Consider the following 14,303-nt stretch of genomic DNA (forward strand, 5'->3'; position numbering starts at 1 on the left):
TGAATTATATAAAATCTGTTTTTCTATGCTTAAAATTGCTGAAATTGATTTATATATTATTTATCCTAATGTGCTCACTTCTTATGTATCATAATCCGAAAGAATTTCTTCAATTTGACATTCAATTGCAGTGAATTTTGTAATCAAAAATGCGATGTGGAGAATCCATTCAAAGATAAATTTGGTTAGAAAATCCATAGTCAATTATGTAGTTCGTTTCAAATATTCAAATTTTGAATTTCTGTTTTATTTCTCATAAGTTTAAATTTGATATTTATAACAAAACTTGCAATTAAACCCAAAAATTATGTTTCCATATTTTATTCATAAATTAAAAATTCAAAGAATGTCGACTAATATTGCATTCTGGATAGAAAAATAGAAGTCCCATCACAGAGAGTTGAATATATTTCAGATAATAGAAAAATTATTAATCCTTTGAAAATTCATTTCTTTTCACTAGAAAATTCATATTATAAACACAAAATAAGCAAATTTGTTGGTATTTAAATTATTTAATAGATTCTTGGTCATTATTTTCTGGCTCAACTTGTAAATGTCTTTTCGATCGACAGTAATTTCGATAAAAGTAGCAACATGTATAACAAAATGACACCATGAATGTCAATATTCCTAATGATACAGAAAGTATAAGTGCAACTTTTTGCCAGACTGTAAGCTCATCAAAGAAAAACGCTAAAAATATTAAAAAATTGGAATTAATTAGTTAAAAATGAATTTAATTTCAATATTTACACTTTCGATTTGGTGGCATTGTCTGTAGAAACTGACGGAAAATCAAAAATCAATAATAATATCGTTAATTGGTCAAATATTGACAGTAAGAAGCATTTAATAATAAGAAAGTAATTGACTTTTGCCCTTAATTAGCCCTTAATTCACAAATATGATGTTTTAATTAGGTGCAACATTCTCAGTTTTTGGACTGACTTTTTTTGACGATGATCTTGAACAAATCCACACAACACAGAAACATACAGTAAAAAATGCCCATGAAGATCCAATTACACCCATCACAATCATAACCACTTTTTCCAATGTAGTCCATTGATCGAATGGACGTGCTGGAAATTTAAATGATTTTTGAATTTGAATTAAGTTTTGAAATTGAATTTTTGACACTTACACTGTCTGGCCATTTTGGAATAAAATTACTTTTTTGATCGTATTCTTATTCAGATTGAAAATTTATTGTATCTTAGATTGGAATATAGTCAATTTTCCAATTGACTAATTCTTATGAAATATGATTATTGGAAAATATGATCAACAAAGTAATTAGAGCAGAAATGGAGCTGGTATTTTTAGGGCAAGTCGAAATCAACTTCGGAAATATGCATTTATGAATGGAATCATCGAATACACATATCGAAATAAATCAATCAAAACCTAAAATCAGGTTGGCATGAGTCTGACCTTTCCGGATTACACCGGGCTTATTTAAAGCGCAATTCATACATATTAACATTCTTCCTAAAACCATCCAGTTCCGACTAAATAATTATGATTTTATTAATTTAATGTGAACAAATATAAATTTATGTATGAAGTCGTGAAGGCTCAAATCAAATTTTCCATATAAAATCCATCAATTTAACAATCACAAGTTGATAACCACAAAATTTGACAGCATTTGTGCTTCTAGTAGTCCGGTTAGATTTCAGAAACTATTCCAGTTGACTGAAAATTTATAATTGATTCCTATTGGTATTTGTAATTGACATAGGTAGTTGATAGACAACATCCCAGCTAGTCGCCAGTCAACATCCAATGTAAATCAGAATTGATCTATTGTCCACAGAAGTAGAAATAATATCCATTTAAATTCTTCAAAGTTAAGCAATCGCTGCAACCTTGCAACTCCTTGATCTCATATTGTACATCATCTGTGCATCATTAGCTCGTGATTTCTTTGAATTTATAATTTTATAGACCAGCACACAACAAATAATTAAAACTAGTATTGGAACTATGCAAGACGCAATAATTCCGATTATTCCGCCAATTTTGATTGTTTCGTAATGTTCATTGAATGTAACTTGGATTGGATTGTCTAAAATTGGAGAAATAGAATCAGAATTTTGGATAATATTTGGTAAATTTTTCAAACCTTGATTCATTTTGTAGCTGGTGATTATACTGACAATATTGACAAATTAAATATGACCGTAGCGCAGTCGTAAAGCAATTTGGATATTCCAAATCATATCTTAACATGTGAATGTGTCATCCTTTCCAAAATAATGTTCACGTGTCCCCAGCACTTGAATATATTTATGATACAACACAAATTATTAATCCTTTGTGTCCTTTTTTGTAAATCTTAAAAAATGCATAATGAGTTCTCATACAACACATAAAAATTAACATAATTATCTTTATGAATTATTCTTTTTTATACATTTTTATAATTTAATTAATTCATGTTATAGTTGCAACTTCAACATTATGTGGTCCAACTCCAACATTATGCAAAAATAGTCCTTCACGATTTCGACGATACTTCGTGCGAATCATTATTGCTACAGATATAAAGCATAGAAGAAAAATTACTCCGGTGACAATAATGATAATGAAAATGGTCTCTCGTATTATGCTTTTCAGGTATTCATACTGTCCACATGGTGTTGTAATGTTGGATTTGTCTAAAAAGAATATAAATTAAATTGAAAAGTTTTGTGAGTTAAATTTGGTTTTAATTCAATTATAGACTTGAAATACTAAGTCAAAATGTCAGTTATTGGTTTTTAATATTTATTAGACGTTAATAGAACGAGGTGACCTGGAGACTGTATTATGATATTTGATTTTCAGATTTGTTACGCCATCATCAAAACATTTAAGGGTATTTTTATTCACTTACATGACAACTTAGTCCTGCCTTGGTGGTAATTTAATAGATCACGTGGTATACCGTCCTTGATTCTATATCACAAGGTTGATGTGACTCAAGGTGATTCATGTTTGCTTTGTTTCTAAAGTCTAAGGGTTATGGATGTATGCGACTTATAAAAATTTCTTGATATCAAAACGAAATCGAGATCGGAAATCCCAGGATGTATCAATCTCATTTCCATCGCTTTTGTGTTCTTAGCAACATTTTCATGTTAGCGTGATGTCCAACCCCATAGTACTATATTGAATAATTTAAAAACATTCCAATAACTTACCAATATCGCTGCAATTCCATAAATTATCTTCGATGAATTCAACAGTAATATTTGAAGCTTGTACCTCACAGAGAAGTCTCACATAAAACAGCACAACTGTCAATAACGAACTGAAAATAAATTCAAATCAGTTTTGAAATTGATTGAATTTTAATTCATAAAATCATCATTACCTGATTTTAATCTTATAGTAGATTCTATACAATAACTTCCGAAATCCCACTAGACACATTTTGATTTAAATTCTAATTAGCTTATATATCCTGTCATCTAACTAAACACTGCATTCGAACTAGTAAGAATTCTCGTGCATTAAAAAGTCAAATGACATTAAGTAATAAGTAAAAAGCGAAAGTAAATTTTATTTTCATGTAAAAACACGTTACATTTAACAATTTTTCCTCAGCTATAGTTATTTCCATTAAAAATATGAAAGTATTTTCTTTAGTATAGCAATTATTACTAATTGATTGTGTGAATGCATTTTTAAATAGACACGTGCATCATAATATGAACTTGAATTAAAGGCTAAATTACTTTAAAATAACATGTTTGTTTAGATCAGTGATGGGCAACCTGTGTACCGCGGCACATTAGTGTGGTGTACCAAAAAATAATGGAGTCGTATGCCATGTGCAATTTCGGTAAAGTCTTACGACTAAGGTGTGCCGGGAAAAATGAAAGGTTGTCTATCACTGCTTTAGATTAAGTTTAAAATATTTACTGCTATAATAATAGATATAAAATATAATTTTCTATGGTAAATTTGTCATCACAGTTTAGTTTTTGTACGTTGACATGATTCTGCAGCTTTTGAAACTTTCAATTTTGATTTAACAAATTAAAAGAATTTTTACTTGAAAATAAAATCTCAAAAATCACCCAAAAAGCACCAATTTGATGAAATAATGAATTCTCCACCAATCCTGTCTTCAGTGGTCGAAGTCGACTCGGATTTTGTTGGGAAAAGGCCACTCATCTCCATACCAAATTCAAATCGACTTCAAGCTATGCTTGTCACCCATAAAAACAATCAATATTTCCCATTTAAATTTACGCAACAGTTGCAATGCCAGCATTATTAGATGGTGGCATCGGATTACGTTGAAAAACCACACCAGCTCGATGTTTATTTGTATGTATAACTTTACATATGCAACACCAACAACCGCAGCAACAGATTACGATGATAATCAAAACACCACACACGATATATCCAACAATTTTTCCAAACTTTTTCAATGAGTCTAAACACTCGTCGCCGTAGAATTTTTCACCTTGGATGCATAAAAATTAATTAAATGAATGCACAATTATTGATTTTTTTTGTTTAAATGTCACTTACCGTTAATTTCACACGATATCGTTCCATTTCCATTGTCATCAAATTGGTATGTCTTATCAGTTTGTGCGCTTGTAACTAGCCAGTAGCTTCCTGTGACTATCGTAAGTGCTATTACGATCCTGAAAAATGGATTTGGAGTTCTTAAAGGCATAATTTTATGGAATTAAGGAAATTCACCTCAGCGACATTTTCAAGTATAAATTTTCCAACTTTCTAATCTAAAAAGAAGTCCACTTTCGTTGACTATTCTAATTGAACTAATAGTAAAGCTTTCGACATTGTGCTTGAAAGTTAAAAATGTGAATATAAAATCAATATTCATTCCAGTCCATTGGTGAATGAATTATTACGTGGCTGATTAACGTCCTTTGTTTTTTTCATGACAATAAATTATTTGCAATTGTTGACAATTCATGTTTACTACGTTGTCGGTTGGTGATCTATCTATTTTTAACTTGTTGTACTAATGCTGTATTGTATGATAAGTATAGAATTCTTGTAAATTATTTGTGTTGTTTTGTTTTGTCTCTTTGTCTGTTTACTTCCATTGGCGACTATTTTTTTTTTTGAGTTATTTTGTTATTTGTAAAACAAAATATTGGGGGATTTTCCATATTTAAGGCTTATTTATTGATCAGTTTTAATCCCGTCCTTCAGAAGTTCTTGGTAAATTTCTAATGAATTCTTGATTTTAATTCTAAAAATTCCTAATATTTTTTTAATATATTATGTCGCCAGTGAGTAGACTCTTCTGTAAAAAAGTGAAAGGTTTTAATTAAAACGAAGATTCTAATGCGTAGCAGCCGAGAATGATCAAAATATTTGATTTAAGATTTGGTATTCTCTAAAAATAGCAAATAATTGGAATTCTTGAGAAGATTTTGTTGATTTTGATAAATTGTTGGATTGTTTTGTTAAATATTGATTGTTTTGCTACGGAATTTAAGATTAAAGCTTATTAAATACCCGTTAAATGCTTAATTAATACAATTCACTTTATATTCTTTATTTGTTTACAAAATTGTGCGCTAAAAATATTTTGCATCATTTTTAACAATTCAAATCATTTTTAACGGTAGATGCAAATATTTTGCTTCATTTTCGCATCATCTTGCAAATTTTAAATGATTTTTAGCGGAAAAACTCATGCAAAACATTAAAATTGAATTATTAACATTACTTTCTCTGTTTCTAACTCAATTAAAATGTAATTTAACCCCTAACTCACTATAAAATGCGCTAAAATAATCTCCTATCATTAATTAATCAAAACTACATTTCCACATACACACATTTTAATTTGCATGACTGAATTCACTTACAATGTCTCATTTTCTCATTTCTTTTCAAATAGTTATTATTTATTTATCAATGCGGTCTGTCAATTGCCCCCAAACACACACACAAACCCATTGCACTTTCACAAATGACAAAAGGAATGAAAATTGAATGAAAAACTTTCACACTGACCAACAATCACTTTATACACTTCATTCACAATACTCCATATTAATCATATGGCAATTTCATGTCTAAACTTGTGAATGAAAAACTTTTTTTTTGCTTCTTGTAAATTCGAGAGCTATTATTGCAATCACTTGACATGGGTTTTCTATACTATATAGAGTGTCGTAGTGTAAGAAAAAAGGGTCAAACGAAGAAGTTTGGAAAAATTGGAAAATGGAATGAGGAGAAGAGATGCTTCTTCGTCGCCAAGGGAATGATACAATTAGAAAGTTTAATTTGTAGAAACAGACAGCTTCTTGAGTTGATTTAATTAGAAATGTGTTTTGAGATTTGAATGAGTTTTTATTGGGAATGGGGGATAAGTTTTTAGTGGGAACTAGTTTTTGGGAATATTGAACTTTTATGGTTTATTTTGAATAGATCATATGGTATAATAGCTTCAAATTGACATGTTGTAACGTTGAATTTCACAAGATTCTCATTTGACTGAGATATAATATTGTTAAATGGATATGCCACATGTGATACAAACAAACTGTTCCTTTATAAAGTCTTATTTTTAATTAGAACCATCTCCAAATAGCTCCGTGCGATAAATTGACGTTCCTGTAATGACATCAACACATTGCTGAGGTTAAAACGATGACGCAGCTGTGCTGCTTGGGTTGTCATATTAACAACACTTTCTGAAATGATTGAGGACGAGAATCGAACCCAACGTCCTCTGAGAATTGAACTCATAACCGGTCTGTTGTTTAACCACTCTGCCACAGCGTCTCAAATCTCTTACTGGCAGATCATTTGACTATATTTGCCCACTTAACCTAGTCATCAGGACACCACCATCTTTAAATCAGGAAGCACTACATCAAAATGCCTTAACAGGTAAATAGACCGCTTTTAGGTACCGTTGTGGTCCTTCTGTACCATGACCAAATTTTGTCATAAAATCCCAATGTATCCATCCCATACCACCTCCCCCTCCCAAAATATCCTTGATAAACTACTGTTACAGTCTAAAAACACTTCATACAGCCATCCTTTGAAAAGCAATAATAATAGAATGAGAAAAAACTGAATGAATGCAAAAGACTGACCACAGTAGAAACAACAGAACCAAACCAAATCTCTTTCGAGTACTTCTCCGTCCACCCCGAACAACAATAAGAAAAGAAAATGAAAAATAATTTAAAGTTTCTCATTGAAAACTAGTCTCTTTTTACTTTCAAATTATGTGGTCAAGGGGACGAAGGAGCTATAAATGGACAATATAATTTGAAGGGTTGGACAATAACCATCTTAATGGGAAAACAATAGATGAAAATATCCTTTCACAATATGTGAATGTGTTGATCATTTTTGAGGGCATTTCAACTTAATTTACTGAATTTTTTGGATGTAGAACAAAAAAAAGAAAGTTTTGTCTTGAAAGAAAAATGGTTAGAGGAAATGGAGCAAAAACGAAGGGACGATTATGAAGTCTTTATGGGCAGTTTACATAATGGATGAAATGGAAAGGAAGATGAAATAGGAAATTGCGGTTAAAAGTTTTCAAAACTTCATCAATTGGGAGTATTGATTCATGAATAAGGTTTATTGTTTTGTTCTTGTGAGACATTTTTGGGTGATTTTTTGGGAATTTATTGTTTGGATGTGACATTCAATAAATTTAGTGAAGGAGGAAGATGTTTTGATTGTACTTCTTAATATTTTATGAATTTTGGAAAATAGTCGGTCTTGCAATCTATAGCCTGATCTTAAGACTGTTGCTCTTCAGGTAAGGTTGTCACCAAATAGTACAACTTGGTTAATCGATTAAAAATTCTGTTAAAATGGCAGAAAAAGTATAATATCTAATAATTGATCCCGAGTGAAGACTTGAATCACGTTCAACGATTTCGATCGCATCAATCACCTACCACTGAACTGTCGGGATTATTCGACTACCTAGCAAAGTTCCATTTGTATTGATTAACCAACTTATAAATTCGGGATACATTTTCAGAAACTCACTACTGAATTTGAAATGCATTACTGGAATCCAATTCCAACACACGTGATTGGAATAGATTTAAACCGAATCCAATACCAAGACAGTTTCAGTCCGTCTGGTGTCAGAATTTGGACGATTAACCACAATTGCATGTTATAATAAACATTTAGCATTCCCAATAAAGCGGGTCATAATCCAGCTTCAAGGCATGATTCTGACCTGGAGTGAGATTTGAAAATCTGGACTGGGGTCAGACTTTGCGCCTGTCTGTTACTAATTTGATTTATTCCAAGCTATATTTTCAACAGTACATGATGTTTATCAGGTCAATAAATGAAAATGACGGGTTCAAGTCCTACATTTCATTAATCTTATAATTTTCTTGCTTTTCTTTAGAAATTTGCAATTTTTTGTTGATTTTATAACATTTTTTGAAGTTTCTTGATAGCACGTAGCACACGCTTTAGAAACTTAATTATAACATTGTTATTCATCTTTGCATAACATGCTTCCATAATAATTAATGATAAACTTAGAACAACTGAATATTACTTCACATCTTGCATCAACAAGGCACGAGCCCACTTGATGAATCCATACCAAAACAATAATAAACAATTATTGAATAATCATTCTTATAAAATTCTTAATTTAATCTCATTCTTGATTCCTCTACCCAAAAATAATTATTCAACAGCAATACAAAGTAATTTTTAACTTTCGTCCTCAAAAAAACCTTCTCGAATGTTACTTCATACTGATTATGTCAATCAAATGTCATCTTTTGGTGATAAAAAAACATTTACAGTTCCACGAAAATTGCACTGCGTATATCCAGTGTTTATTTTTAAACTTTAATTTTTTGGAAGGTGAAATTTCACTTTATTTTGGACTTACAATATCGAATGAATTAAATGACAGAATAATATGTGGGATATAAAATAGATTAAGCAGAAATCTTGTTTTTTGTGTATAAAAATAGCCGGATATTTTTGTGAATGCAGAGTTATTTCTATACATAGCTTTGTGTCATTTCATTTTTTTTTTTTTGGGTATGGTATACAAATTTTTTTGTGTTATTGGCTAATCAGAGAATGGAACTGTTGCTTGTTAGAATATATTTTTTTGGGATATTTATAAATCATATGAAATTTAACAAGTCATGGTCTGAAGAAATGTGACTAAGAAATTGGCTTGTAAGGTAAAATATCAGCGGTTATTGTTGAGTGGATTGTGAATTTTTGGTGATGGAAATTGGCTTTGGGTCTGATTCTTTGGTTGGATTTTGAGTATTTGAGAATTTGTAAGCTTTTGAAGCAATCTAATCCCAGAATATGTACTCTAGCTTGAGTAATGTGAGAGTTGCTCTGGTGCATAATATACAATGTCCTACATTTATGAGGTGTAGACTAAGTATACATGTCAGAAAATATGCATTCTCTTGTTAAAAACCCAAAATTGACAGAACTGTAGGAGTCAGGACTTCAAAACAAGTAGATCACGATTAAAACCGAGCCCTGCACCAAATCAGAGTCAAGCTGGTCTGAGCCAGATTTTGGATCGATTATCCATTTGTGAGAAACAACTATTGGTAAGGAAGCTGTTGATAGAGAAAGTATTGCGCTTGGTATTGGAAATTGGAAGTTGGAAATTGCCAGCGATAGAGGCAGCTTCAAGCGGCTTGAGGGAATTCATGAATCACAACTGATCTGTACGACCAGCGAAGTAACCATTTGTGCTTTTCGGGTTTATGATTCACAGAATCCTTCAAATGATGCCTTAAGCTTGCTTTTTCACTGTTTACAGCTTGCCAATGACCAATATCAATTTTATAGCTTTCTAATAATAATACAAACACTCTATGAATTAAATAGGCTAATGTATCACAGGGTGAGTGTTCCAAACCCCTAAAAACCGTCAGAGGTACGCCAGACCAACTTCAAAACCAAAACTAAAATCAACATGAAGCTCTCTTCAATATTCATTCAATTCCTAATAAAACAAACAAAAATTCACCATTATAGGTGACGTGACTTTAATCCGGAACATAATCGACCCGTAACAGAAACAACTTTAAAAATTATTGTCAATCCAAAAATCAAAACAAGCTATATAAACTTCATAAAAATGCAAAATACCAAAAAAAAATTAAATATAAGCAGTGAAGTTGTTTATGACTTTTCCGGCTAATGTTTCAATCTATTTGTGATTTTATGGAATTTTGCACCATTGACACGATTAGCATATTGATTAAATATATATATATTTATTTTGGGGCTTTTAAGAATATTTAAAAACAGACATATCGGAAGCGTTTTTAAAGATTTTGTTCTGGCAGCAGATGGGGGTTTTGGATGGGAGCTATGGCTTGGGGTCTTATAAGAATGACTATATAATATAGCTAATATAGCAAATAATGCCCCGTAAATGCCTTAACGCCTAGAACCAAAACAATTGCAATTCATCCCAAATTATTCAATCCACAGACCCCCAAAAAGTCACATCCCAAAAATTCCCCAGAAATAAAAACTGACTCGTCACCATTCGACTGCACAAAGTTTCATCACATTATCATATCAATACCGGCATCTTAAAACATGTTTTAAGCAGCCACACAAAAAAAAAAGAATCTAAATAACACAGAAGCCAAACCTCGTGGTCAGCGCCGAGACTATGGATAAAAAAAATTCAATTAAATTTGACTAGCAATCATATCCTGCACCTCTGCCATTTATATTTAGCACTCAATCAATATGAATACGGATACCATATCGACAGTGTGGCGATGGTGATGATTCTAGTTAGAATTCTAGTAAACAATTCTATAAAAATGAATTGTATATCCTTATGGAGCCAACAACAAAAAAAAGCATTTGACAGATTGTGGCTGGAGTTTTTTTTTTAGGAAAGATTTATGGGGTCGTTTGGATATTACGTTGTTGAGCTGTTGAAAAGATAGAGGAATTTCGGTGATATTTTGGTGAGAAGATTAGATTGTCTGATTAAATTGACGTATTTAGAAACTTGGGAAGAACTTTGTTCGTAGATCTTTAGATCCGTAGCTGCGTATTAAATGCATCACAGGGTTAGTGATGTTACGCTTAAATCAGTTCGAAATCCTACAAGTTCTAAGGTTCTATAGAAAAAGAACACTTCACTCCAACATAGCCTGAGTGGGACTCGAACCCACGACCCTACGATTCCCGATCGCCATGCTCTTACCACTGAGCTACAGAGGGTTGCATGGGAGCATGGACAATACACACTTAAACCTCTATTTATCTATCCAGTGATCACATTACACTCTTCTTGTCCCATCGCATAAATGTACTGGATCTTTATAAATCAAATAAACACATGGAGTGTCTTTAGGGACTGGTCACTAAATATTTTTAAAAAACCAATTTTTATAACCCGCCTTCCTGCTCTCCTTGTTTCACAACCAAAACCAGGGTTACCACATGTTCGATACCCCAGACGGTAGTTTGCTGCGACACACAGTTTGCACAACACTGGTTTAGGCTGTTATAAACTCGTAGACTGTACCCGCCCTCATCCTCTTACTATTAAAATGCCTGAACCAAGCCTAAACGGAATGAACGAACATTCTCTTTCCCCAAAATGCCACCATAACAAATCTATTAAAGAACGACCAAAACAACACCTTTAAAATGAAACGCACAGTCGAAAAACTGTTCACAGACAACTTATTATAGCTTAAGGTATGACCTTTATGTCTAAAACTCTTCGCTCTATCACTGAATAACTCATTAAGAATTATCAAACTGTTAATATTGTCCAGGGTTCGGTAATCATTGACATGGCACCAAAATTATCAACAACCATCTAAATAGCACCAAAATCACTAAAAATAAGCACAAATGCGGTTTAATTTTGTTAAAAATTCACCTTAATTTTAAGCAACATAACCTCAAAAATTAGCACAGAATCACTAAAACTTCACACTTATGCAACACAATAAAATTTCTAAATTTGCATGTTTTTTTTTTACAAATTACGTCAATAAATTTTCCATCCAAATTTCTTTCTCTTTCTGTCCAGAAGACTACAGAAATAAAAAAAAAAATTATTTTTTAGGCAATTCTTTCAACTTCATCCCGTGAAATGCGATAAGTTATCACACATTAAGCAACAACGAACACAAAATTCTCTCTTCTTGTTAATCATTTTTTTTTTGGCCCCAAAAATATGTATACACTCGATTCAAGTTCCGGCTCAAAACATTCAATGTAGTCTTTTTTTTTTTTTTGTTGCAAAATGAGTCAAAAAGAAGCTTGAAAAAAAAAAATTATTCTGGTTTTTTTTCTCGACATATTAATTTATTAAAAACGGTAAGCTTTAGAGTCTGAAGATCTTTTTTAAAAAAATGAAGATTCAAATCAGTGCTGATTGTGTGGCGCTTATTATGTGTCTCATAAATTACCATAGAATTAATCTCATCAATATTTACGGAATCGCTTTGACTCGATTATTTATTGAATTTGCGTCACAATCATTAAGCACATTTATCATAATTTATATATTCCTTTTTTTTCGTGTCTCTTTTATGACTTTTTAATTACTTTATGATTCCCTCAATTTTTCGCACTTTTTTTATTTATTTATATATTTTCGAGCTTCTTCTTTGTCATCGTCTTTCTTAATTTATTTTTTATTTTTATTTTTTATTTATATTTTTGTTTTTGTTTTCTTCATACGGGTTAATCGATTTTGTATGTCTCACCACTGACGTCAAAGGAAAGAACTTTTTTTTTTTATTCGAGAAAATTATTTTAATTTAGCAATTTTTATGTGTTGAAATGCAGCTTTTTGGGTCCGGTTTGGTTGTTTTGATTCAGTTTGTATACAAAATGTGGATATACGATTGACGTCGACTCGGATTTTGTATTTAAAAGTCGAGTTGAGTCAACTTTGAGCTTTCCTTAATTTTAAACAAATTGCTTATAAACAAAGATTTTCATAATTAGGTCTAGCTCAAGTCCCTCTCAATTTGTAAAGATACTTACAATTAATTTCTAATAAAACTAGCTCTGTTAAGTACAAATTTGTTATCAAACAGTTTAAAAGTTGTTCAATCCAATCCACAAAGCACATGGATGAAAACTGTTAAAACTGATTTGATTCTGAACTGATGTTGGATTTGATCTAATTTGGCCTGTTGCTAGAGTTATACTGGTTTGAAACCGGATTTTCGGTTGTTTGTACGCTGTGTGTATGCCGGATGAATTGGTCTTAATAAAAGCTTGTTTTTCGAATTATTTGATAAAATATTGCGGAAACCATTGAAAGGCAAAGAACATGCTTTATAGAGCGTGCTCTTCTTAAAGATACTAGTTGATGTTTGTGAATGTGCTCTCAGCTAACTATCCTCATAACAACACGGTATTTGTCTGTTAGAGAACATGAAAAACCTATTGGATAAAAGCATGAAAATCAGAAAGATGTGAATCAGAAGTTGATCCTTGATCCGAATTTAAAAGCTTGCACATTATAAACAGATTTTTTCAATGTAATCTTCATAGCTAGTTCGGGTTTAATCGAGGAATCTTTAAGTCTATTTTTATCAAAAAAAAATTTTAAGAAGCCCTAATAGGCAAAGAGTATGCTCACATATGGTAAAAAGACGACGATAGTACCTAAAAGCAGTCACTTTGCCTGTCAGAGAAGAACTGTTGTGGACACCTATAAATTGTTTGCCAATAGCTTGAGTTACTAAAGCTGAATTTCTATGAGTCAGTGGCGCCAGTATCCTTTATACCCATGAAATAACTCTGATATGCCTTCAATCAAGCAAAATCTATTTATGATTTTCAACAATTAGCCAAACGGAAGCAAAATTTGAAAATTTTTCTAATAAATCATTTGATATGTTGAATACGGTATAGTTTTGGTACACAAATATTGGATATAGTGCCTTGATCACAGAAACTTGATAGAGGATAAGGTTTAAATGAGCATCTTGTCACACTTTCCTATAGCCCTCGGTAGCTCAGTAGATAAGAACACTTGACATGTAATTCAGAGAGTGTAGGTTCAAGTCTCATTCGTATAATGATCTGAAGAATCCAGAACTTAAAGTCGAGACTGATTTTGTATGGAAAAATCGACTTGAGTCGACTCAACTCCATAAATATCCGAGTTGAATGCAAGTTGTAGGTTAAGTGTCCTTTTCCTCTAGAAGATTTGTAGGTTCTGAACACAATTATCATCAAAAAATGAAGATCTGTGCTATTAAAAATCATGAAAATAAATCAATCTCAGCTGTGAATTTGAAGAATGTTGAATA

The 14,303-nt window shown here is 31.6% G+C and overlaps 1 protein-coding gene across 7 annotated transcripts; it reads right to left on the bottom strand.

The window, feature by feature from the left end:
- Window positions 1–1,797: 1,797 nt before the first annotated feature.
- LOC139091625 (uncharacterized) lies at window positions 1,798–13,042 on the bottom strand. Of its 7 annotated transcripts, none has more exons than XR_011544529.1 (6): window positions 4,714–6,537; window positions 4,537–4,655; window positions 3,365–4,468; window positions 3,192–3,301; window positions 2,132–2,666; window positions 1,798–2,074 (listed from the first exon to the last, which is right to left on the bottom strand). XR_011544529.1 is itself a non-coding variant. In XM_070641775.1 (6 exons), the coding sequence occupies exons 4-6, from the start codon at window positions 3,421–3,423 to the stop codon at window positions 2,443–2,445; spliced, it is 393 nt and encodes a 130-aa protein (XP_070497876.1). In that variant the 5' UTR covers window positions 3,424–4,468; window positions 4,537–4,655; window positions 4,714–5,287; window positions 13,024–13,042; the 3' UTR covers window positions 1,798–2,442. The 7 variants fall into 7 exon arrangements, 6 of the variants coding, with proteins under 6 accessions (XP_070497876.1, XP_070497874.1, XP_070497872.1 ...); XM_070641775.1 differs by adding an exon at window positions 13,024–13,042 and having other exon boundaries at window positions 1,798–2,666; window positions 4,714–5,287; XM_070641773.1 differs by adding an exon at window positions 12,441–12,939 and having other exon boundaries at window positions 1,798–2,666; window positions 4,714–5,287.
- Window positions 13,043–14,303: the final 1,261 nt, after the last annotated feature.

This window comes from Chironomus tepperi, unplaced genomic scaffold (genome assembly GCF_022539635.2).
Source record: "Chironomus tepperi strain 1889 unplaced genomic scaffold, CSIRO-AGI_Ctep_v1 contig_257, whole genome shotgun sequence".
Taxonomy (NCBI): domain Eukaryota; kingdom Metazoa; phylum Arthropoda; class Insecta; order Diptera; family Chironomidae; genus Chironomus; species Chironomus tepperi.

Bases quoted from the DNA above. Each gene is read 5' to 3' on its own strand.
- LOC139091625 (XM_070641775.1), bottom strand. From the start codon at position 3,423: ATGTGTCTAGTGGGATTTCGGAAGTTATTGTATAGAATCTACTATAAG. The intron at 3,302-3,364 runs GTAATGATGATT...ATTTATTTTCAG, and splicing joins TACTATAAGATTAAAATCAG to TTCGTTATTGACAGTTGTGC. The intron at 2,667-3,191 runs GTAAGTTATTGG...TATTCTTTTTAG, and splicing joins ATGGAATTGCAGCGATATTG to ACAAATCCAACATTACAACA.